At 39.8% G+C, this 22848-nt stretch overlaps 1 protein-coding gene across 1 annotated transcript in view; it reads right to left on the reverse strand.

The window, feature by feature from the left end:
- LOC127414358 (adhesion G protein-coupled receptor A3-like) overlaps nucleotides 1–22848 on the reverse strand; it is a 152210-nt gene that overhangs the window by 39779 nt on the left and 89583 nt on the right. Inside the window, exons 13-14 of the mRNA XM_051652331.1 lie at nucleotides 2386–2575; nucleotides 1563–1771 (exon numbers count right to left, since the gene is read on the reverse strand). Of these exons, the coding sequence (XP_051508291.1) occupies nucleotides 1563–1771; nucleotides 2386–2575 (399 nt within the window). The remainder of the gene's footprint in view (nucleotides 1–1562; nucleotides 1772–2385; nucleotides 2576–22848) is intronic.

A 22848-nucleotide genomic window follows, 5' to 3' on the forward strand; every position in this document is an offset into this window, starting at 1 on the left:
CTCTATCTGTCTCTCTCTCTCTCTCTCTCTGACACACACACAGCTTTCATAAGCTTACATCCAGGTAAACGATAGATACACACATTTAAAAAGTTTCTTCAGCACTCCTACTTCATTTGCACTCAGACTTCTCAGCATCAACAATGGATCACTCTGATTTACTTAAGTGAATCGCGAGAATCACTTTGGACTTTCAGTTGACAAGTAAATACACCAGAACACACTATATAACATCTCATCACCACACAGGAGTTCATTAAATCCATATCAAATCGTTTAATGCAGAACATCCACATTCTGTTCAGACTGACCTCTCAGTCTATGGAGTCCCACTCGTCGGTGAACATTCGGTGGCTGTGAGCTCGAGATTGCGGCGGCACTATGGACAGGGATGGATTACCGACCGGGCCAATGGGGCCAGTGCCCAGGGGCCCTTGACTACCAAGGGCCCTTGACTGCCCGGGTGGGCCCTGGGCTTTAATGTTGCGCGATCCAGTTTGGCGATCCCCCCGCAACAACTTTTGGGTATTAAAACTTTGGGCCAGTTGCTATGTAAAAAAAGGATGGGAGGGGGGCCCTTGGAGATAATTGGCCCAGGGGCCTTTGCAAGTCATAATCAGTCCCTGAATACAGATGATTAGATGCCATTGCGCTCGTGCTAAATTCCTCATCAAACCGATTTCACACAGAGAATCCGCTGATATCCGAGCATGAGTCCGATCAGAGAGTGATCGAGTCATGCAGACGGTGCTGTCGCACTTTCCTGCACATTTAAGCCACACTGCAGCTGATGATCCGAAGGGGGCGCAGAACAAACAAGTCCCCCACACACACTTATTAGTCACTTACCAGATGCTTTCATGCAAACTGTCTACAGTACACTCATAACACGTGGAGTCCTCATGGAGTAACCTGGAGTGTCTCTATCAAGAAAGCAACTTAATGAATTAGCCCGAGTGGGATTCGAACCTACAACTTTTGAGTCACCAGAACACCATGTTTAACCATCTTCACCACCACCACCAGTTACAACAACAGTTGTATGGAATTTCGGACATAAACTGAAACCAATCATGGAACAAGAATACTCTAAGATATACTCTTTATATCATCCTCTTGGAACATCCAACTTTATAAATTGAAATTCCTATTTTGCAGTTAGTTATTGCATTGTTAACCACATTATGCCCAGTAGAATCAACAGATCTATCCATCCATCCATTCATCCATCCATAAAAGATGAGAAATGGTTGAGGACGCGTCCCCCTTCTACACCATTCCCACTGTATGCTGCACATTCCCTATTTATATCCCTTGTCATTTGCATTGAACTGGTTTCTTGCCATCCCATCGCTTTTCCACTATAACCATAATATTATTCAATATATTGCTATTTGCGCTTCTAATTAGATGCTAACTGTGTTCCATTGGCTCTGTACATGTACTCTGCACAATGCCACTGGAGTCTAATCTCATTTGAGTTTAATAAATGACCCAGGACTTTTAAAAGGGGACATTTAAAGCACTCAGAGAAGTAAATGATATCAACATAACTCACTTACCATGAGCACTGCGAGGTTGTTGTGGTGTGCGCAGTGGATGGTGGTCGTGTTGAGTCCGGAGCCCGTTATGTGGCACCCTTCCGCCCGCCAGCCGCCGTGTCCATCGAGCAGATCAAAATCCCAGTAGGCTGCGGTGGGGTCTACACCCCGCGAGAAGTGCCGGAGAGCGACAGTAACCGGCTGCACGGGGCTCCCGGGGCTACACCCATCTACACCGGAGAGCAACACATTGCGTCAAGAAAGTCCACAAGTATTCCAGAGCTATCCAAGAGCTTTATGGAAGTCGACGCACGCAATCACACACAGTCACGCACGTCCATGAATCAAAAAGAGCTTTAGTGCAGACTACTTTATATGTGCCATGAACATGCATCACTATCAATCTGTTGATCTGGTGTTTGTCAATTTTGTTGCGTCATTATTAGTGCAGTTTCTCATTGCGCAGGTAACTGGCTCTTCACTTTGAACTGTTAAATTAGCGCACGTGAACTGTTGCAACATCATTGCAACAACGTTTGCTTAAAATCGCGTGTGACGCCATGCTATCAATATCCCACTGCAATATCGTAATTCCTTTCTACCCATAAAAATAAAAATAAAAATGCAGTGTAACTGCTGCAAATTCATGCATGCAATTCCAGTCAAGCTCGCTCATAATTGCGCGTGACGTGGTGCGTTTAGGAAAAAAAGACGCCATAAATTCGCCGGCAAAAAAATCGAATGACATGGTCGCTATTTCTTTCAATCAGTTAATGGATGCATAGCAGGTTAAACTCTTTGGCAAAAAAAAAAAGACGAATGCACGGACAATTTTCAGCCTTACCTAATTTGGTGAATGCAACTGGTGTCGAAACGCTCCTGCGCTTCCCATCATCCGCAAGATTTGACGAATTCCCCGTGCAAGGAAAGAGCTTTCCATTGCGGAAGACGATCAACTGCAGCTTGCAGGTGGAGTTATCCACAGATTGAGAAACAGCCAGCGGTAAATGTATGGATGCGATGGCCACCGTGTTCTGAAAACAGGGATAAATGGATATTAAAGAGTGCCATATGATGTGCAGATGATGCGCAGATTTTTCGGCTCCTGTCTGATTGTGCTGTCTGTCTCAGAATAAAAGCCTTTTCTATTGACAAGGGAAACAGCTGGAAGAGACATGGGGGTTATTCCTCTTTCTCCTTTACTTTAGTCTGCCGCAGAGGTGGAAATGATTCGAAGCATCCCAGCTCACTTCAACATCAGCACCAGAGAGCTTAAAGCAGCAGTCTGATCCTACATCACTGATAAAAAGCACGTAACCAGAGGGGTTATCATTCTGTCGAAGAACTTAACCCCTTTAACGTATAGTGGGAAATATGTCAATGTCTATTGCAAATGCAAAGAAGAGCATGTGCTAGTTTGGCCCTTAAAAATCTAATTTAAAGGAATATTCTGGGTTCAATACAAGCAATGACAATGTAACACTTAAAACGACCCTAAAACAACAATTTAAACAACTCAAATAAGTTTATACAAGTTTTAACAGAAGATTTAATGTAAGTTATTTTATGGAATTATAAGCTTCACGTTTCTGCCTTTAAACCAACCAAAAATTGGCCCCATTGACTTCCATTGTAAGTACCTCACTGTAACCTCGATTTTTGCTTTTATTAAAGAAAAGTAGAAACTGGCTGAAATTATTTTTTTTTTTTTGTGGTAATCAACATAATGTCACAAATGCTGTTGATTGAGCTTAACTTATACTGAACCTGGAATTTTCCTTTTAAGATTTAAGAAAAAAAAAGAAAAAAGAATCATATCAGTCATTTTTATTGCTAAATCATTTTGGAAACCGTGCCAAAAGCTGAACCACTTTTCAAACTATTATTTTGGGGTTGAATGTTACAGGATTGAATGTAATTCTGCTTAACGGCAAATCACACATTATAATTGTAACCAAAAAAATAAAAATAAAAATCAGTAACCATAGACATACACCATTTATATAAAACATTTATACAAATGATCAATAACCCAACCCGGTTGCACTGAAAATGTTTTGGGGCTGAATGTGATAGGGACGAAGATTCCCCCACCCCAGCACTAGAATAAACCAAATGCCCGAGATAAGAATAGCATGTGTTGGTTTGGCCCTTTAAAATCTAAGATAGAAGAAAACAAATAACTCACAAATAATCATTTCTATTGTTGAAATATTTTGGAAACCGTGCAAGAAGCTGAAACACTTAAACTATTAATTACATTATCTATTAATATCATTCAGCCATATGAAGCATTTAGCATTAATGTTGCAGTCAGCATTAGGCAGCACTTCTGGAAAGGAGGGCGAGCGAGAGAAATCAGTCTGTCTAACATTGAAGAATTTCATTCATAAAAGTAGGCACCTCTTCAGTCATCACATGACTTCCATGTGTGACTCACAGCGTGAGCGAAGAGCTCTGTACAGAGTGCTCTGCAGCATCACAATTACACTCCAACAGCTATCAAGTGCACTGTTCACATCCAAAGGTATATCACATACACTGTATTTCAGTAGAGAATGACATTTATTGGAATGAATCTCTATAAAACAGCTTCCTTTTCACCACAACTGTACATTTTGTATTCTTTTTGACTTTGATGTCAGGATGTGAAAGGTCTTGAGGAAATCCCACTGCTGAGATCTGGTTCGTCCACAGTCCATGTGAAGTGGGATCAGAAGGCTATTTGCTATTTGCTATGCAGGCAGATGTTCAGCACCATGGACAGCAGCCAAACACAATCTCATGTCTTGCATTTAAAGTTTAGGATATTAGAGTGGTCAATCTGAGGAAACAGGTTAATTTGTGTCAGAACATTTCAGGAGTTATACAGTAGATACACCAATCAGCCACAACATTAAAACCATCTGCCTAATATCATGTAGGTCCCCCTTGTGCCGCCAAAACAGCTCTGACCCATCGAGGCATGGACTCCACATGACATCTGAAGGTGTCCTGTGGTATCTGGCAGCAGTTCCTTTAAGTCCTGTAAGGTGCGAGGTGGGGCCTTCATGGATTGGACTTGTTGGATCAGCACATCCCATAGATGCTCAATTGGATTGAGATCTGGGGAATTTGGAGGCCAAGTCAACACCTTGAACTCTTTGTCAGGTTCCACAAACCATTCCTGAACAATGTGTGCAGTGTGACAGGGTGCATTATCCTGCTGAAAGAGGCCACTGACATCAGGGAATACCGTTGCCATGAAGGGGTGTACATGGTCTGCAACAATCTTTAGGTAGGTGGTACGTGTCGAAGTAACATCCACATGAATGCCAGGACTCAAGGTTTCCCAGCAGAACATTGTCCAGAGCATCACACTGCCTCCGCTGGCTTGCCTTCTTCCTATAGTGCATCCTGCTGCCCTCTCATCCCCAGGTAAATGACGCACACACACCCGGCCATCCACGTGATCTAAAAGAAAACATGATTCGTCAGACCAGTCCACCTTCTTCCATTGCTCCATGGTCCAGTTCTGACCCTCACGTGCCCACTGTAGGCTCTTTCGGTGGTGGACAGGTGTCAACATGGGCACTCTGACCGGTCTGTGGCTACGCAGCCCCATAAGCAGCAATGCACTGTGTGTTCTGACACCTTTCTAACATGGCCTACATTAAGTTTTTCAGCAATTTGTGCTACAGTAGCTCTTCTGTGGGATCAGACCAGATGGGACAGCCTTTACTCCCCACGTGCATCAATGAGCCTTGGGCGCCCATGACCCTGTCGCCGGTTCACTGGTTGCCCATCCTTGGACCACTTTTGGTAGGTACTAACCACTGCATACCAGGAACACCCCACAAGACCTGCCGTTTTGGAGATGCTCTGACCCAGTTGTCTAGCCATCACAATTTGGCCCTCATCAAAGTCACTCAGATCCTTACGCTTGCCCATTTTTCCTGCTTCCAACACATGAAATTCAGAACTGACTGTTCACTTGCTGCCTAATATATCCCACCCCTTGACAGGTGCCATTGTAACGAGATAATAAATGTTATTCACTTCACCTGTCAGTGGTGAATATATATATATATATATGTATGTATGTATATGATTACATTTAATTGTATAGCACTTTCCACAATACATATTTTAGCAAAACAACTTTACAAAAAAGCAAATAAAAGATGTTTAACTAGATGAGAAAGAAACCTTGGGGGGAAATACATTTATTTATAGAAAGCATACATACATTTCTAAATAAACAAATGTTAATTAGAGCAAATGTAATCTAGCCAGAAGTTTTAACAATAAATTTGACAAATTTGTTGATCATTTATTTATTAGCAGTGATGGACTGACCATCTGGCATACTGGGCATTTTCCCAGTGGGCCGGTCAAGCATTGGGCCGGTCAGTTGCCCCACTCTTATTTATTAAGTGCTGCCATTTACTGCTGTGCATGGAAAACACCAAATACTCCGAAAGTATGATGAAACACCACTACCTGATTAAACTGAGAGGGACTGGCTCTCCCGTGCAGTGCTGACGAAACTGCTTTGTGCACGCACCGCACAGTCCCGTGGTAAACACAGCGTGAGATATGAAAACCATAAAGGCTTCGTGCAAAACTCTTTGAAACCAGATTAAACAGCCCCGACATTTTAAACAGCAGTGACTAGGTAAACAGGAAAACATTGTGTCATTCACAATGGTAATATCTAGTGCTGTCGGCGTAAACGCTTTAACGCATGCGATTAATCACGATTTCTGAATCGTGATTAAGGCAGTTACGGATTTGACGTTAGATTCTGACATTTTATTCAGCTCAGGAGAGTTAAAATGAGTGTAATGTCCCCGATGGTTACACACTACAAACAAACACACAACAGTGAGTCCATGCCATAGAAAGGACCTCTTATAAAACAAACGCTGATGGGACTTGTGACAAAAGTTAAGTTCTTTGCGTCTTTTGTAAGTCATAATTTTACCACATAGAGGGTCTGTTGACGCTCCACTCAAATGTAACATAATTTCAACTTCGTACCCCTTGCCGCCGAGCTTCTGGAGCATCAGCTAATGAGTACCAGACAATTCGGATGAATTATAATTCCATCAGCAGTACCAGAGCTAAAAGCAGAACAAGACGCGCTTTTCATATGGAGTTCAACGCGGCACTTGCTGTCCTGAAACTAATCATGTGCATTCTTTATCCAAAGTGAAAAGACAGCCTGATGACTTTAAATATTGTAGAGGATGAGGGTTTAAGAGATTTAATGCACATTGCAATGAATAGTAGTTCTATCAATCAGTCAACATCCCACTTAGACTTTGGTAAATGTTTAGTTACTTGAAATGGTGCTATTTTAGTGAATTTCTGTCTTTGTACTGTGGAGTTCGGAAAATGTTAATGAAGCATTATTGTTATATTATTTTGTTATATTGTGTTGTTCTTTCCAAAGAAGGAAATAAATGCATTTTGACAGGAAATAAGTACAATATATAAAGAGTCAAATTTCAGCACTTTTAAAATCTGAGATGAATCACGATTAAAAAATTGAATCTACTGAGAGCTCTAATAATTATATTCTTTTCAATCCGCACATCACCATTCTTACTACATTGCTGTAAGAAACTATGGTGTTTTGACAGAAATATTTGAAATATATGTCACATTAATTATAATTATACTAAATATTGTATATTAGGGGAATATGTAAATCTACATGGATATTGTTTTTCACATATTGTACATTCACATCAATATTTTTTTTTTTTTTTTACTTTACTAACCCTAAACCAACCTTTAAAGTGTTACATTATTTCAACCTCATCACAGACATTTTGAAATGTATAAGCTTATAATTGGAATAAATAACTGAATAAATTGTGGTAGTATTGGTGTGCCTTGTTATAAATAATAATAATAATAATAATAATAAATATAGCTGCAAGCATCAATGCGGATTCCTCCTCAAAACTGCAAATTATGTAAAAATTGACATGGTAGAGACATGTACTTCACACATGTACACAACATTTCATTAATTTCTTATTAAACATTGCAAGAGTCTTCATATGAACTGGTGATTGAATCAAGGTATCGGTTTTATGACTAGCGGATTTGTAAAGCATTATTTTAGCGTTAGCGATAAATAATAGTAAACTGTAATTCTGTCATCTTTTGACATATCAAGGTGAAATTTTGCACAGTACTTCAGAGTGATGTCATCTTGAAGCCTGTTAGGTTGGAAAAAACATTAGTCAAAATGGCATTAGATTTTTTGGACATATGTATATTGAGACAATGTGGACATTTACATAAATGTGCACCTTTCAGCCAATTTGTATTGTATTCATTTTTGCTAAAAATAAAATTGAAAGACATGTATCCTACACATACATACCGAGTTTCAAGTCAATTGGAGCTATGGTTCAGGCTTTATGGGTTCTAGAGGCTTTTTTGTTCCTCATGAGAAACGAGGCATATTGTAGAGCCGAGGAGGGCGGGGCCGGGCTGGAATGAGACACACCCGGTCCCCAATCAGCCTGATGGGGCGCGCGAGGGATAAAGGCGGCCGGGGACGACAGTTCGAGAGAGAGAGAATTGCAGGCAGCTGTACTGTGTGTTTTCAGTTGTGTGTTTTGGTTGTGTTTTTTGGTTAATAAATTATTATTTAAGTTGTCAAGCCGGTTCTCGCCTCCTCCTTTCCACTAAACCCCCTTACACTGGTGCCGAAACCCGGGAAGGAGGAGGGATTCCCGTCGCAGGATCCTCGACACTGCCGTCCACCCAGGGGAGCGCCACTGCCGTCCGATGGGGGACGGAGTAGCCCGACCATCCGGACGCGGGGAACGGCCGCCGTCCGCGAGGCGAGTGGGGACGGGACTCCCCGACCGCCTGGAGCGAGGGAGCCGCTGCTGGGGGCGGAGGAGTGCCCTGCCAGCCCCCGGGAACGTGGAGGGGTCGAGAGAAGACCGCCGTCCACGGGGGGAGGAGGGAAGCGACTCCCCGACCGCCTGGAGTGGTAGGGCCGCTGCCAGGGGCGGAGGAGAGTCCCCATGGGACGCCAGGAACGCGGAGGGGCGTTCTGTCCGCTGGGGGTCGGAGGTCTGGCTCTGGTCCGCCCGGGGAGGAGCGGCTGCAGTCCGCCTGAGAGGGTGGAGTAGTGATCGGGGACCACGCGACGGCGCATCAGAGAACCGGTGAGTTTCTCTTTTCTCTCTCTCCTCTCTCTCTCTCTGTCGCTCCGTGTTGGCCTTTCCCTCGCCATTTTGTGTTGTTTTTTCCCCTCCTGTTTCCTCCCAGGTCGAGGAAGGCGGGGAGGACCCGCTGGCAGTCGGGGCATAAGGCACGCCCCCCCCCCGGAGAGGAAGGGTGGGGGGGGATGTACGTCATGCCGGGGGCTCCCCGGCCTGAGGCAACGCCGGGAGGAGTGTAGAGCCGAGGAGGGCGGGGCCGGGCTGGAATGAGACACACCCGGTCCCCAATCAGCCTGATGGGGCGCGCGAGGGATAAAGGCGACCGGGGACGACAGTTCGAGAGAGAGAGAATTGCAGGCAGCTGTACTGTGTGTTTTCAGTTGTGTGTTTTGGTTGTGTTTTTTGGTTAATAAATTATTATTTAAGTTGTCAAGCCGGTTCTCGCCTCCTCCTTTCCACTGAAACCCCCTTACACATATATACCAGGTTTCAGAAATGTTGGACTTATGGTGTGGACTTATTTTGGACTATAGGCTCACGTGGGCCATTTTTGGTGTGGTAGTTACTCGTGGCCTGTAGTATCAATGTGCCAAATTTAAAAATTTGGAGATCTTGAGTTATTGCGCAATTTCGAGCTACAGGAATAATAATAAGAAGAAGAAGAATACTAACAAAAACAATAGGTTTCCTCCTACCGGAGGAATCCTAATAATAAAAATAAAACAATAATAATAATCCATTACTTTATCTTATAACATGTAACTCTTTTTAACTGTAATGAAAAATGAATTAATACTTACCTTTGTGGAACCATATGGTTAAAAGCATCTGATGTCAGAAAGATCAAAGCATTATTTCAAAGGGGGAAATGTTACAGTGTAACAGGGTTGAACAGAGAGCGCAGGAACAAAGATAAATTAAGCATTTTCTCAGAAAATAAACAAAACATTTTAAGAAAGAATTAGACAAAGAAAAAAATTCAATAAAAGCACATTAGAAGTCATCAGTGGTGGCCCGTGCAGTTTAAATCTAGGACTTCAGTGCGATACATGCCATTAAGAAAACAGCATTACACAATGAATAAGACACCCTATGCCTATGGACATCATACATTACATAACAGCCAACTAATAATACCAATTGACATTTTTAAAACACGTCTATGCACGAAAGACAAAACTTGAAAGGACACTGAATGCTCAAGCAGCCTAATTTCATTTTCCCCTATTCGTTTGTAGATTAATTAGGAGTGGAAAGCGATAGAAAACACATGGGCATAAAGGTGAATGAGAATGAAAGGATGAAAAAATGCTTATTTATATAACCTATTTAAAATGTAATCTTGATGAACAGGGACATGCAAATTGGCTGAACAAACAAAAAACAAACCAAAATTATACTCTAAATAAAATTGTTTTATTCTAAAAGTTCTTGTATGTAATCTATCAATCAGTAGTAATGATAAATGATAACTGAGGCTTCACTGTTGCTATGAGTGTCACCAATTCTCACAGGTGACACTCTCTAGGGTACAGCAGCCTATTGGATTATCTTAAAATGCTGGCAATATAGACAGAGTTGAGGGCAACGTGGTGCTTAACCTCATTCAGTGAGGTCAGTTGGTTCTTCTGACTGTGCGGGAGAATGCTCGATTTTATGATCTGATTCTGCTGTCTATTATATTGTGAAGAGGACGTTGTTTTTCCATCTACTGCAGAATTAGAGTTGAAGTCAGAAGTTTAAATACACCTTAGCCAAATACATTTAAACTCAGTTTTTCACAATTCCTGACATTTAAACTGTCAATTTAAACTGTCTTAGGCCAGTTAGGATCACAACTTTATTTTAAGAATGTGAAATGTCAGAATAATAGAGAGAATTATTTATTTCAGCTTTTATTTCTTTCATCACATTCCCAGTGGGTCAGAAGTTTACACACACTTTGTTAGTATTTGTTAGAATTGCCTTTAAATTGTTTAACTTGGGTCAAACATTTTGGGTAGCCTTCCATAAGCTTCTCACAATAAGTTGCATTTTGGCCCATTCTTCCAGACAGAACGGGCGTAACTGAGTCAGGTTTGTAGGCCTCCTTGCTCGCACATGCTTTTTAGTTCTGCCCACAAATGTATGTCCCCATGTGCACTTGCAAACTGTAGTCTGGCTTTTTTTATGGCAGTTTTGGAGCAGTGGCTTCTTCCTTGCTGAGCAGCCTTTCAGGTTATGTCGATATTGGACTAATTTTACTGTGGATATAGATACTTGTATACCTGTTTCCTCCAGCATCTTCACAAGGTCCTTTGCTGTTGTTCTGGGATTGATTTGCACTTTTCGCACCAAACTACATTCATCTCTAGGAGACAGAATGCGTCTCCTTCCTGAGCGGTATGATGGCTGTGTGGTCCCATGGTGTTTATACTTGGGTATTATTTTTTGTACAGATGAACGTCGTACCTTAAGGCATTTTAAAATTGCTCCCAAGGATGAACCAGACTTAACCCTAACCTAACCCTAACCCTAACCTTACCCTAACCCTAACCCTTGGATGATTTATTTTGATTTTCCTATGATGTCAAGCAAAGAGGCACTGAGTTTGAAGGTAGGCCTTAAAATACATCCACAGGTACACCTCCAATTGACTCTAATTAGCCAATTAGCCTATCAGAAGCTAATTTGCTAATTGCCTAAAGTCTTGACATCATTTTCTGGAATTTTCCAAGCTGCTTAAAGACAGTTAACTTAGTGTATGTAAACTTCTGACCCACTGGAACTGTGATATAGTCAATTAAAAGTGAAACAATCGGTCTGTAAACAATTGTTGGAAAAATTACACGTGTCATGCACAAAGTTGATGTTCTGAACGACTTGCCAAACTATAGTTTGCTAATATGAAATCTGTGGCGTGGTTAAAAAATTTGTTTAAATGACTTCAACCAAAGTGTATGCAAACTTCTGACTTCAACTGTATCTGTGAGAGGAAAAGAGAGTGCTAATTTTAGAGATGGAGGAAAAAGTGAGGTCCTCTCCACCAGTCTATCAGAATGAAGTCTTGTGCACATTGCAGCTTATTAAAGACAGGAACCGGCCACTATGACAGGAAGAGACGGTCTGACTGACACGTAGACTGACCAGTCACAGTTAGTTTTGTTTATGTGCCGTTCATGGGCGGGTTAAACTAAAATAGATGAATATATATATATATATATATATATATATATATATATATATATATATATATATATATATATATATATTTATTTTTGTTATTGTGTGTTTCGTTTACAGATTTATTGCATGTCTATTTTAACCTTAGAGAAGTTTTCTTGCATTGACTGAGGCAGAAAAATGTAATACAAAAATAATTAAGGGTCTTTCAATACCCACAGGTTTCACCTAAATGTAGGCTATGGTATGTTTGTGTGTAATTTGTTTTTTTGTTTTTTTGCTTTCTAACTGCATATTCTGTTATTGTGAAACTAAAACATTTAAATGTAATTGCATTGATGATTTGTGAGTTTTCATTGCATAACAACCCATAAAAATGCCGCAAACTGCATTGCAAAATTTGAGAAAAGCCGCAGCAAACTCAGTCATGTTGGGCTGCAAAAATCAGGAAAAAAGTGCTGTGAAATCCTGGTGGGACTGTATAATATGCAAAAATGCCAACCCAACCTGACATAAAAAATACTAGAACACGGCTCGACCTTTTGGTTGAAATGTACTTTCATTATATACTGTTGTCTACTAGCGTCTTAATGTTTGCCAGTGTGGTTTGTGGTCCGTTGTTTACACAACAGCAATAAAAAATAGTGGTGTTTTTATCCCACTTACAAAATAATTGTGTAACTGGACATTTGACTCGACATATTATCTCTAAAATCTACAATACAGTTACTGAAATCCAATTTTGGCTCTTTTGGTTAGCTGAAATGCCTTATATATTTTTGTCTGTACAGACAGACTTTGAATTACAAGAAGTTAATCTGTGTTTTTCTTTAGCTGAAATTGTGGCAAAAACAGCAGTGTTTAAAGTTTAAAAACACAGAAAAGGACTATAAGAATTGAAAATGGAAATCTTTCAAAAGGGTCTGCAACAGTGAGCTTAACATCCAAATGACACAGACTCTCTCTGACACAGACTAAGCTCTCTTCTTATGAAAAATTTCATAAGAATTTGTGTTGCATTACTCATAGAAAGATAAAAAAAAAATGTTGTCGTGCCAACTGGCTGCTCTACCATAACAATGTTTGGACTAAAGAGGAGATGTAAGACAGCATACAGAGTGGTGCTTGCTTGTGAAATATTTGTTGGCATGATGTGAGGGTGTTGTGAGAGGTTCCCATGGCGTTGCTGAGTGTCATGAGACGGTGCTGTGGTTTTCTGGCAAGTTGCTAGGTGGTTATGTACTTGCCCTAGTCAAAACAGCCCACTCGCAAGTCTTTATGATAGAGAGCAGGGGTCCCCAAACTATGGCCCGTGGGCTAAATATGGCCCTCCGAAATGTTTTGACCGGACCGCACTTGAAGCGCGAGACTGCTTTGGTGGCTTTTCATGCCTGTTATACTGACTATAGCGTGAGCCAATAGCATTCGAGCGCACGCTGTTAAAGAGTATTTCATTAGTTTCACCCGCTGAACAAATACGCCCCTTTACTGAAGTTCGAGTCGGTCATTTGAGTCTGAACGAGATAAGACGTCTCATTCATGAATGATCTGAATGTACTGTACACTTGTTCATGGATGAAATGTATGAATCAGTCATCGTTAATGAGGCAATCTCGTTCAACAAGGGGCCGGATGAATTATGAATAACATGGAGTGATAAACAACTTATTACAATGGCAGACGGACTTTATTGAAACTCAGAATTATTTTCTAGGCTAGTATTGTGTTTTTTGTATAGCTTGATAGAAGTCATGCTCAGCAGTTCACAGTTTGCTAGATATGCTTTGTTGTCATTTGTGGGGAAATGCATATGATGCTTCAACACCCTGTAGTGCTGAAGTCTCTTAGTAGAACTGTTGAGACGCAAATTTTAATAAATGATAATTAGACTTGTTCTGATCGTGAATGACTCTGCTTTTTCCGTGTTCAAAGACGGTCATTTGGCGCCATCTACTGGCACAAAAGTGTCATTTGCAGAAATGGTCAATGACCAAATCTTTTTGGTGAACAGATTAAAAAGACTCGAGTCACTGAGATGAATCAAAATCATCACCAGTACTGGATAGATGACCTATTACAAATTCTTTGAGCAAATGGATGGATCCACTGATGGCAAATCCTTTTTTTGCTTCAAATAAAAGTCTGTAATGCTGTGATTCACCTTGGAGCTGGTTGCTTTTGTTCATGGTGTACAACTCTTTCCTGTAGGATTTTAAGAACACCATATGGAAGAAATGAATGGGAAATATACTTACGGAACAAAGATGGCTGGAAAAGTGGCGGCGCACTGTTGCACTCTATTCTGGTCTCTAGATATGGCTCGGGTCCAGAGACGGTCCTAGCCTTTTGGGGGACCCTAAGCAAAAACTTGTGTGGGGGACCCCGTCAATATGTTCATAACACTACTTATAATGTATTTGACCATGTGAGGGGCCCCTGGTGGATAGGGGGCCCTAAGCAACTTGCTTAGTTCGCCTATCGGGAGGACCGGCACTGCTCGGTTTCCTCTGAGTTCCTTTAGGGCAGTGGTGGCTCAGCGGTTAAGGGTTACTGACCAGAAGGTTGGGGTTCAAGCCCCAGCACCGCCAAGATGCCACTGTTTGGCCCTTGAGCAAGGCCCTTGACCCTATCTGCTCCAGGGGTGCTGTATCATGGCTGACCCTGCACTCTGACCCCAGCCAAAGGCTTCCTTCTACACAAGTCTAAGGGAGTTTTATCATCCGCCAGGAATTTTTCTTGTAATGTCATTTAGAGACCTAGACATTTACACAGTTTTACAGCATAGGTGTCCCACCCTCATTTATTAACTACATAAATCAGTTCCAAACATTTTTGAGTGTTTTCAGGGTGTTTTGATAAGTGGATAATCAGAACTTTCAGTTCTTTTACATGTCAAAGGGAAAGATTATTTAAACTCAAATGACTTTTGCTTATCAGAGGACTAAAAGAGACCACTGTATGAGGGATGAACACTATAAAAATCTACAGATGTAACAAGATGGATGATCCGCTCGCTTTATATAAAGAAGTCTTTTCCATTGTTAATTCTGCACAGATATCACTGCTATCGTCTGATTTTATGAATCATATTCTCTGCCAGGTTCGTACGGAACAGAGCCAAGACAAGATGAAAGCAGATTCAGAGTTTAATTCCACAGACTTCATTCAAGAATACGATTCCTGTCTGAGAGGCTCAAGAGAGCGTTTGATGAAACGGCACATTTTTCTCTTGTCTCTTGATAAAGTCTATGCAAACACTCATGGATTGGGGTGAATTAATTCTCTCCATAAAACCTTTAACAGTTTCCATTGTAATGTAATTGTGAAAACGGCAGACATTGCAAAAAAATAAAATAAAAAAATAAACTGTCTATTGCTTCAGAGTGGAAAACTAGAGTACTGAGTAATACTGCTTGTGGTGCACTATGTGAAACAGTATAAAATACGCATATTTTGGCAAAAGTACAAGGTTATACAGGTATTCAATGCCTACTGAAAGTATGCACAGGGTTCACACTATACTGCAGAAATAGCATGAGTAGTATTGTATTATGCAACCCAAAGTCACTTTGTTGTAATGACGCAGCATGACAGTGATTTTTAAGGAGTCTGAGGAACCTTTCATGCACCGCATGCGACTGAATGTGCAATTAAAGCTTCAGATATCTCATCATTTGCTGTTTGGAAATCACGGCACAACCGCGTTATGCTTCAGACGGGCCGTGCCATCCTCGCACAGCGCTTAGAATTTAATGGCAGTCAATTATTTATTATGTTGCACCAACTGCTTCAAATCTCTTTCAAGTCATTACTGGAAGCCTCTTCAACGTCTCAACCTGTTATTGCTTCTGAAACACATTTATTGTCTTTCCAGACGAGTCCTTATTTGCGTTGGCACGTTGAAAACCCCAGAGAGTCTCGGTGGATTTCATCAGCGAGTTCCAAACGCTTCAGAGAAACGGAAAGTAAAATGCACCTCAGCAAACAAAGAACGTTCCCCTAACATTAGCTTATGGTTCCCATTTGGTTATTTTGGGGGGGTGGACAATTCCTAACGTTCTAAGAACATTCTCTTTAAGTTATTTTTTTATATATATCTAGGCTAATCATAATGTTCCCAGAACGTTGCAAGGAGGTTTTTGTTTTACAACCTAAAAAGAACTTGTACAGAATGTTCTCTAATGGTTATTTTTAGGTTTTGATATTTCACCCTTTTTTTTTTTCACTCTCATAAATGTGATTTTATCCATAAACGTTGCAGAGGGGTTGAAAGACAACAATGACTGACATTAGCACAGTACAGCGTTTAATTAAATGGACAGAAATGAAGATCAATTTGATCGATTTCTTCTATAAATAATTACTTCTAGATGCAAAATCAAATATATGTTTTTGATTTGATAAAATAGGTAGTGAATGCCTAAATATGGCATTAGTTACAGTGAATACTATTAATAAGTTACTGCAGCATTTCATCTTGGTAGGTTCCAGAAAGGACTGAGATACAGAGCACAAAAACATCATGTCAAGTTTTTGTGGAGAACTTTAAAGCAAATGAGGTCGGACGAAGATCCTTGTGCCGCAGCTCTGAAGGGAAAACTGCTGAAATACTATAAAACAGGCCGTTTTACTAATCCAATCCCCTTTAGAATCTCCTCAGGGTGGCAGACTGATTCGACCCGGTCCAATCGCACAGCGAAGAAAATAGATATCGCTGGCTCACTCTCATTTATCATTTCTGAAGAAAAACAAATCTTTTACAGCACATTAGAAACTGTTTTTAGCATATGCTGCTAGTGCAGAGAGAGGAGACAAATGAAACAGCAACTCTGTTCCAAAACACTAGGAGCTTCCTACTTAGACAGCATTTCAAAGCAGCTGTCTATGTAGATAGTAGTTAGCAAGGCAGCTCGACTGAATCAAATGAGAGTCAAATGAGATCCTGAAGAGAGAGAGAGAGAGAGAGAGATAGAGAGAGAGAGTTCATTTTGAACACGCCACGCTATTTCTACACTTCACTGGGCATGTTTCTCATTTTGAATTGATTTACATTAAAAGAGAAAAATTATTACTTGCAACAGAAGCACTTTGGATTGAATATATTTAAAGGGACATTTTAATGACATTTCTTGTATTAGTTTGCATTACCTCACAAAAAAGTTTTGAATTCCCTCATAATAGCTTTTTTGGCAGAATAATAATATTACCATAGTTTTGGTTTTCCTGAATTGTTACTATGATTTTACTACAAATATTATAGTTAAAATATGATTACTGTAGTAAAATCATGGTTACTTTTCCAACGGGTGGATAAAGGCATTGCAATGGAATCCAAAATAATTGCAAGGGAACACAAAGTGGCTCCGTAAAAAGTAGTTTCTGATTATTTTTTTTCCAGGCAACATATAAATCGAACATTTTCATTATAATATAGATGATGTCATGCCAGATTTTTTTCTGGACTTTTAAAATAGTAGAACTTAGACATTAGATGTGGAATTTTATTTTCATTTTAGGTTCCAACCTTGTGAATAATTTGTATTAAAATATGTACCTGACATGAAATTTCAAACAGTGACAGTTTGTATCATTATCATAAATGTAATTTCTAAACATCATATACTGTAAATTTATTGAATGTGGAATTTGTACATTTAAAAAAAAAAGATGAAATGTGATTAAAATTATGAAAAATGAATTATAAAATAAAATACAATATCCTATATATCTATATATATATATATATATATATATATATATATATATATATATATATATGTGTGTGCATAATACACAAAAAATTATTGTGGCTTATTTTTAAGATTTACACATTTAAATTTCATAACTAAATTTCAAGTTTTTGTAAACAAAATTAAATTAATTAAAAAAAAAAAATAAATAAAAATATATATATATATATATATATATATATATATATATATATATATATATATATATATATAGGGTATATATTTTTATACAATTTTCTCCCCCTTTTCTCCCCAATTTAACATGCAAAATTCCCACTATTTAGTAGGTCCTCATGGTGTCGCGGTTACTCACCTCTGTCCAGGTGGAGGAGGACAAGTCTCAGTTGCCTCCACTTCTGAGACCGTCAATCCGCGCATCTTATCACGTGACTCGTTATGCATGACACCGCGGAGACTCACAGCATGTACAGACTCATGCTGGTCTCCACGATCCACGCACAACTTACACGACCACGAGGAGGTTACCCCACGTGACTCTACCCTCCCTAGCAACCGGGCCAATTTGGTTGCTTAGGAGACCTGGCTGGAGTCACTCAGCATGACCTGGATTCAAACTTGTGACTCCAGGGGTGATAGTCAGCGTCAGTACTCGCTGAGATACCCAGGCCCCCAATAATTTGTTTTTAAATTTTATTTTGTAAAGATTACTCAATTAAATTTGATAGAATTGTGTTACGAAATTAAAAATGCCTTAAAAATTGTTTTGAGTGTATATAGTATGTGTGTGAAGACACCCCCTATTCAGGGTGGCTTAAAGGAATAATCCTGGTTCAATACAAGTTCAGCTCAATCAACAGCATTTGTGGCATAATGTTGATTACCACAAAAATTTTATTGGACTTGTCCTTTCTTTTCTTTAAAAAAAAAGCACAAATTTGTGTTCCAGTGAGACACTTACAATGGAAGTCAATGGGATCAATTTTTAGAGTGTTTAAAGGCAGAAACGTGATGCTTATAATTTAATAAAAGAACTTACATTAATTCTTCTGTTAAAACTTGTGTATTATTTGAGCTGTAAAGTTGTTTAAATCATCATTTTAGGGTTTTAGGGTTTGTTGGCATTACATCGTCATGGTGTAAAATGTACTAACTTTCCACAGATGTGGTTAGTAAGTGATTTTATCACAGTTAAATCATGTTAACACACATATTGTTTATGTCTTGTGTCTATACTTTTGAAACAGTGAGTATTTTAATGTTTACAGATTGACCCCATTGACATCCATTGTAAGTGTCTCACTGGAACACACATTTGTGCTTTATGCATTATGCCACAAATGCTGTCGATTGAGCTTAACTTGTAAATTATTTTTCAGTTGCATTACGCTTACATGTAATGTCAAAAATCTGGCGAGTAAAAAAAAACAAAAATGTAATTAACAATGGCGATACTTTCTCCTATGTGTCCGTAAAGGGTTGTGATGAGTCACACACATGGTATAAAAAATAAATAAATATAAAAACTACAGTGACCAGAAATTATCTTTGAGCAAATAAGGCAGTGTGCAATTGTGCACTTCAAGGGCTGCTAGGCCAGCCGAGCAACTCTCAATGAGAGGAATGTGAATGCTGACAGATCGCTCTCTCCAGGTATATTACTCCTTGACAAAAACCACTGACTGTGAAACAACTTCCAGAAAAACATTACAGCAAATGTGCTACAACTTGGGAAATGACATCAATGCAGTTTCTGAAGCTTTGTCAGATATCTCTCGGCTCTACTGCCATTCCAGAGGAGAGAACGGCTCTTTACACAGCAGTTAAAATGGGAATTTTCATCCGGCATGCTTGAGGCGATATGCCGCCCTTGAACACTGGATTATGTGTTCATGCTCATGATTCCTCCACACACGCGAGTGTATAGGTGCACCAGTGCAGTTGCCCCCATGAGTCGTCCTGCAGCGGCGCACCTTTAAAGAGCTTTTCATCAGTGTGGAGGTAATTGCTGCAGAATGTGTTTCCTCCTTATCTCGACAACCTTCCTGTGTCCTTCATCCTGTTTCACCAGCTCACATCACAACATGCATCTCTGTCTCAGCTAGATGATGAATGAATGATTGAACAAATAGAAGTATATAACAATGAATAATTTATCAGTAACACTGTATATATGACCTAGAGAACATAATGCAAGTGCACTTCTGTGGTGTGCAATTCTCACTGAGTGTAAAATATTTTAATCTGTTTCACCAACATCCAAAAACGCAACCTTCCTCACTGAAGCATTTAGAGTCAACACGAAAAACATTCGCAAGCACGGTTACATTTTTACTTCACTAATGAAAAACAATATTCTCCATCAAGCTGGTTCTTTCACGGACTGTTTGCTGGCCATATCATTGAGTTGATATGCCTTTCCTGAAGAAAAGCTTTAACACTCTTTGCTCTGTGGCAAGATGCATTATCATCCTAAAAAATGACTTCAACCTATTTTCTGTCGACGGAATGAGAAAAGTGTCCAAAATTTCAATGTACACCTATGCATTGACTGGTGAGGTAATGATTGCCCTCTCCCCTGGTCCTTTACCTGACATGCAACCCCATATCATAAATGACTGGAGAAATTTGATTGTTTTCTTCATGCTGTCATCTTTATATGTTTCAATAGAACGGCATCAGACAAAAGTTCCAGCATCATCGCCTTGGCCAATGCACATTCATCACTGAATAACACTTTCATCAAATCATCCACACTCCATGATTGCTTCTCTTTAGCCCACTGGAGACTTGTTTCCTTCTGTTTAGGTGTTAGTGCTGGTTTTCGTTTGGCTTTTCTATATGTAAATCCCATTTTATTCAGCCGATTTCGCAAACATTGGCTCCTGTTTCCGCCCGTATGTTTTGTTGTGCATTTTCTGCTTTCAAATCATATTGCTTTGAGTTTTCTATCCTGAGTTATAACCTTGCCATTTTGTTTATACTTGCACCAAATTTTAGACACAGTTGACTGAGAACAACCAACTTCTTTTGCCACATTCCGTGTTGGATTTCCTTCTTGAAGAAGTTTTATAATCCTTTCCATTGTTTCAACTGACAACTCTGTTGTTGGGGTGATGTTTCCTTTCAATTAGCCAAGACCAACAGCTCGTTAAGCTCTGTAAGCACTCTCTTTTAACTGCAGACTAATTTGCATTTTTAGACATGTACCGGTATTTGTTTTAGAAACACAAATTACAAGGTGATTCCATAATTTTTTCCTCTACTTGATCTGGAAAAAAAAAATATGCCATTAATTAGAATAATGTAATTTAATTAGTTTGAGGGATGTTTCACGAAGCCAGAATGTTCAGCTATTAAACAAAAATAGTTTTGTGTCATATCTGTGATTTGTTTATTTGCTACGAAGTAAAAAAGCTGGGTGAACATCCTCTAAGTGTGGTGATTACCCCCAATAATCAAAACAAGCAAGCACACCCCCCCCCCCCCCATTAATTATACCACGATCAGTGAAAACATGTAAATGCTTCACGCTGCAACCCCCCACCCCCAGATCAAGCTAAATCTACACACAATCTTCCATCTTTCAGCACAAACAAGGTGTAGGTAAGTGTTGGCGACCCCAGGCTTGTAAAGCAGGCTTTACCGATCGATTTCCCTGGAGAGAGAGCATCTGATTGATACAAAAGGGCCTCACAAACGTTTCCATCTGAACATTGACGGATTCATTAAAGTGTTCTTCCAGCTAACACAGACAGAAGTGTGCAAACACAGACACACGAGAACAAGGGAAGCAGTCAGCCGCACACTAGAATCACAATATTTCCTTTAACCTTGATACGTGCAAAACTCTTCACAGCGACCTTCTCTTCTCTCGACATTTTAATTCAAAGAACAGGTAAGATACTTGTGTATTATCCAGGTGAAAACTAAAAGCTGGTTTCAGCACCTGTCATTGGCTTACTGGGTCATTCCATGTCAACTCAACCAGACTCAAAAATGTTGTTTTAGATATTTTTTCTCTGGTGAAAGACAAACGTAAATGATGATTAGAGGAATAGTTCACCCAAACATTAAAATTCGCTCAGCATTTACTCACCCTCATGTATCCCAGATGTGCATGACGTCCTTTCTTCTGCAGAACACAAATGAAGATTTTTAGAAGAATATTTCAGCTCTGTAGGTCAACACAATGCAAGTGAATGGGTGCCAACATTTTGAAGCTCCAAAAAGCACATAAAGTCAGCATAAAAGTAATCCATGTCTTCAGAAGCAATATAATAGGTGTGGGTGAGAAACAGAACAATATTTAAGTCCTTTTTTACTAGAAATTCTCTTCCCTGCCCAGTCAGACTGCACTTCAACTTTAACTTTCACATTCTTTTTCGTGCATATCGCCACCTACTGGCAGGGAGAAGAATTTCTAGCAAAAATAGACTTAAATATTGATCTGTTCTCACCCAGATCTATCATGTCGCTTCTGAAGACATGGATTAAACCACTGGAGTCATATGGGTTACTTTTATGCTGCCTTTATATCCTTATTACTGCTTCGAAGTTTTGGCACCCATTCACTTGCATTGTATGGACCAACAGAGCTGAAATACTCTTCTAAATATCTTAATGTGTGTTTAACGGAGGAAAGAAAGTCATACACACTTGGGATGGCATAAGGGTGAACTATCCCTTAACAATAATAACACTAGTCACGGGTAGGACAAGACACAGGTATCAGACACAGGATGCATCGATGCGGTGCAGGTGGCAGTCCAAAGTTGTGAATCTAGTCACCAAACACACAAATGTTACGAAGGTTTTTGAGCTTCTTCAAGAATGAACAAAGTGTCGTTGTTGAGTTTGCAGGTTTGTGTATGAAACTGGTGTACCTGCACAAACTGAACAATTAGAAATATCGACGTTTATTTTGCAATTTCTCTGTCTGCAGCCTTGAATACGTTTCATTCAAGCTGTCAAACCACAAAAATACGTACTTGTCTGCATCCTTTGATTATGATTTGAGTCTAATTTAATGGAAAACTATGCAAGTTGTGCTCCGTGGCACTGCAGGATTTTGAGCAGCCTTCGGAGATGTAGTTGTGTGCCGCCGACAGATGCAGAGCGGCGTTGTGCGTACCTTCATAGAAAATAATTGTTTCTAATTTTATAATGTACCACATTGTCTGTCCGGTGTGCAAACCCCTTTAGGTTGCCCTGCCACTCACACTTTACCAAGATTGTGTTGAGAAATATGTATGAAGA

Source organism: Myxocyprinus asiaticus, chromosome 23, assembly GCF_019703515.2.
Source record: "Myxocyprinus asiaticus isolate MX2 ecotype Aquarium Trade chromosome 23, UBuf_Myxa_2, whole genome shotgun sequence".
In the NCBI taxonomy this organism is placed as follows: domain Eukaryota; kingdom Metazoa; phylum Chordata; class Actinopteri; order Cypriniformes; family Catostomidae; genus Myxocyprinus; species Myxocyprinus asiaticus.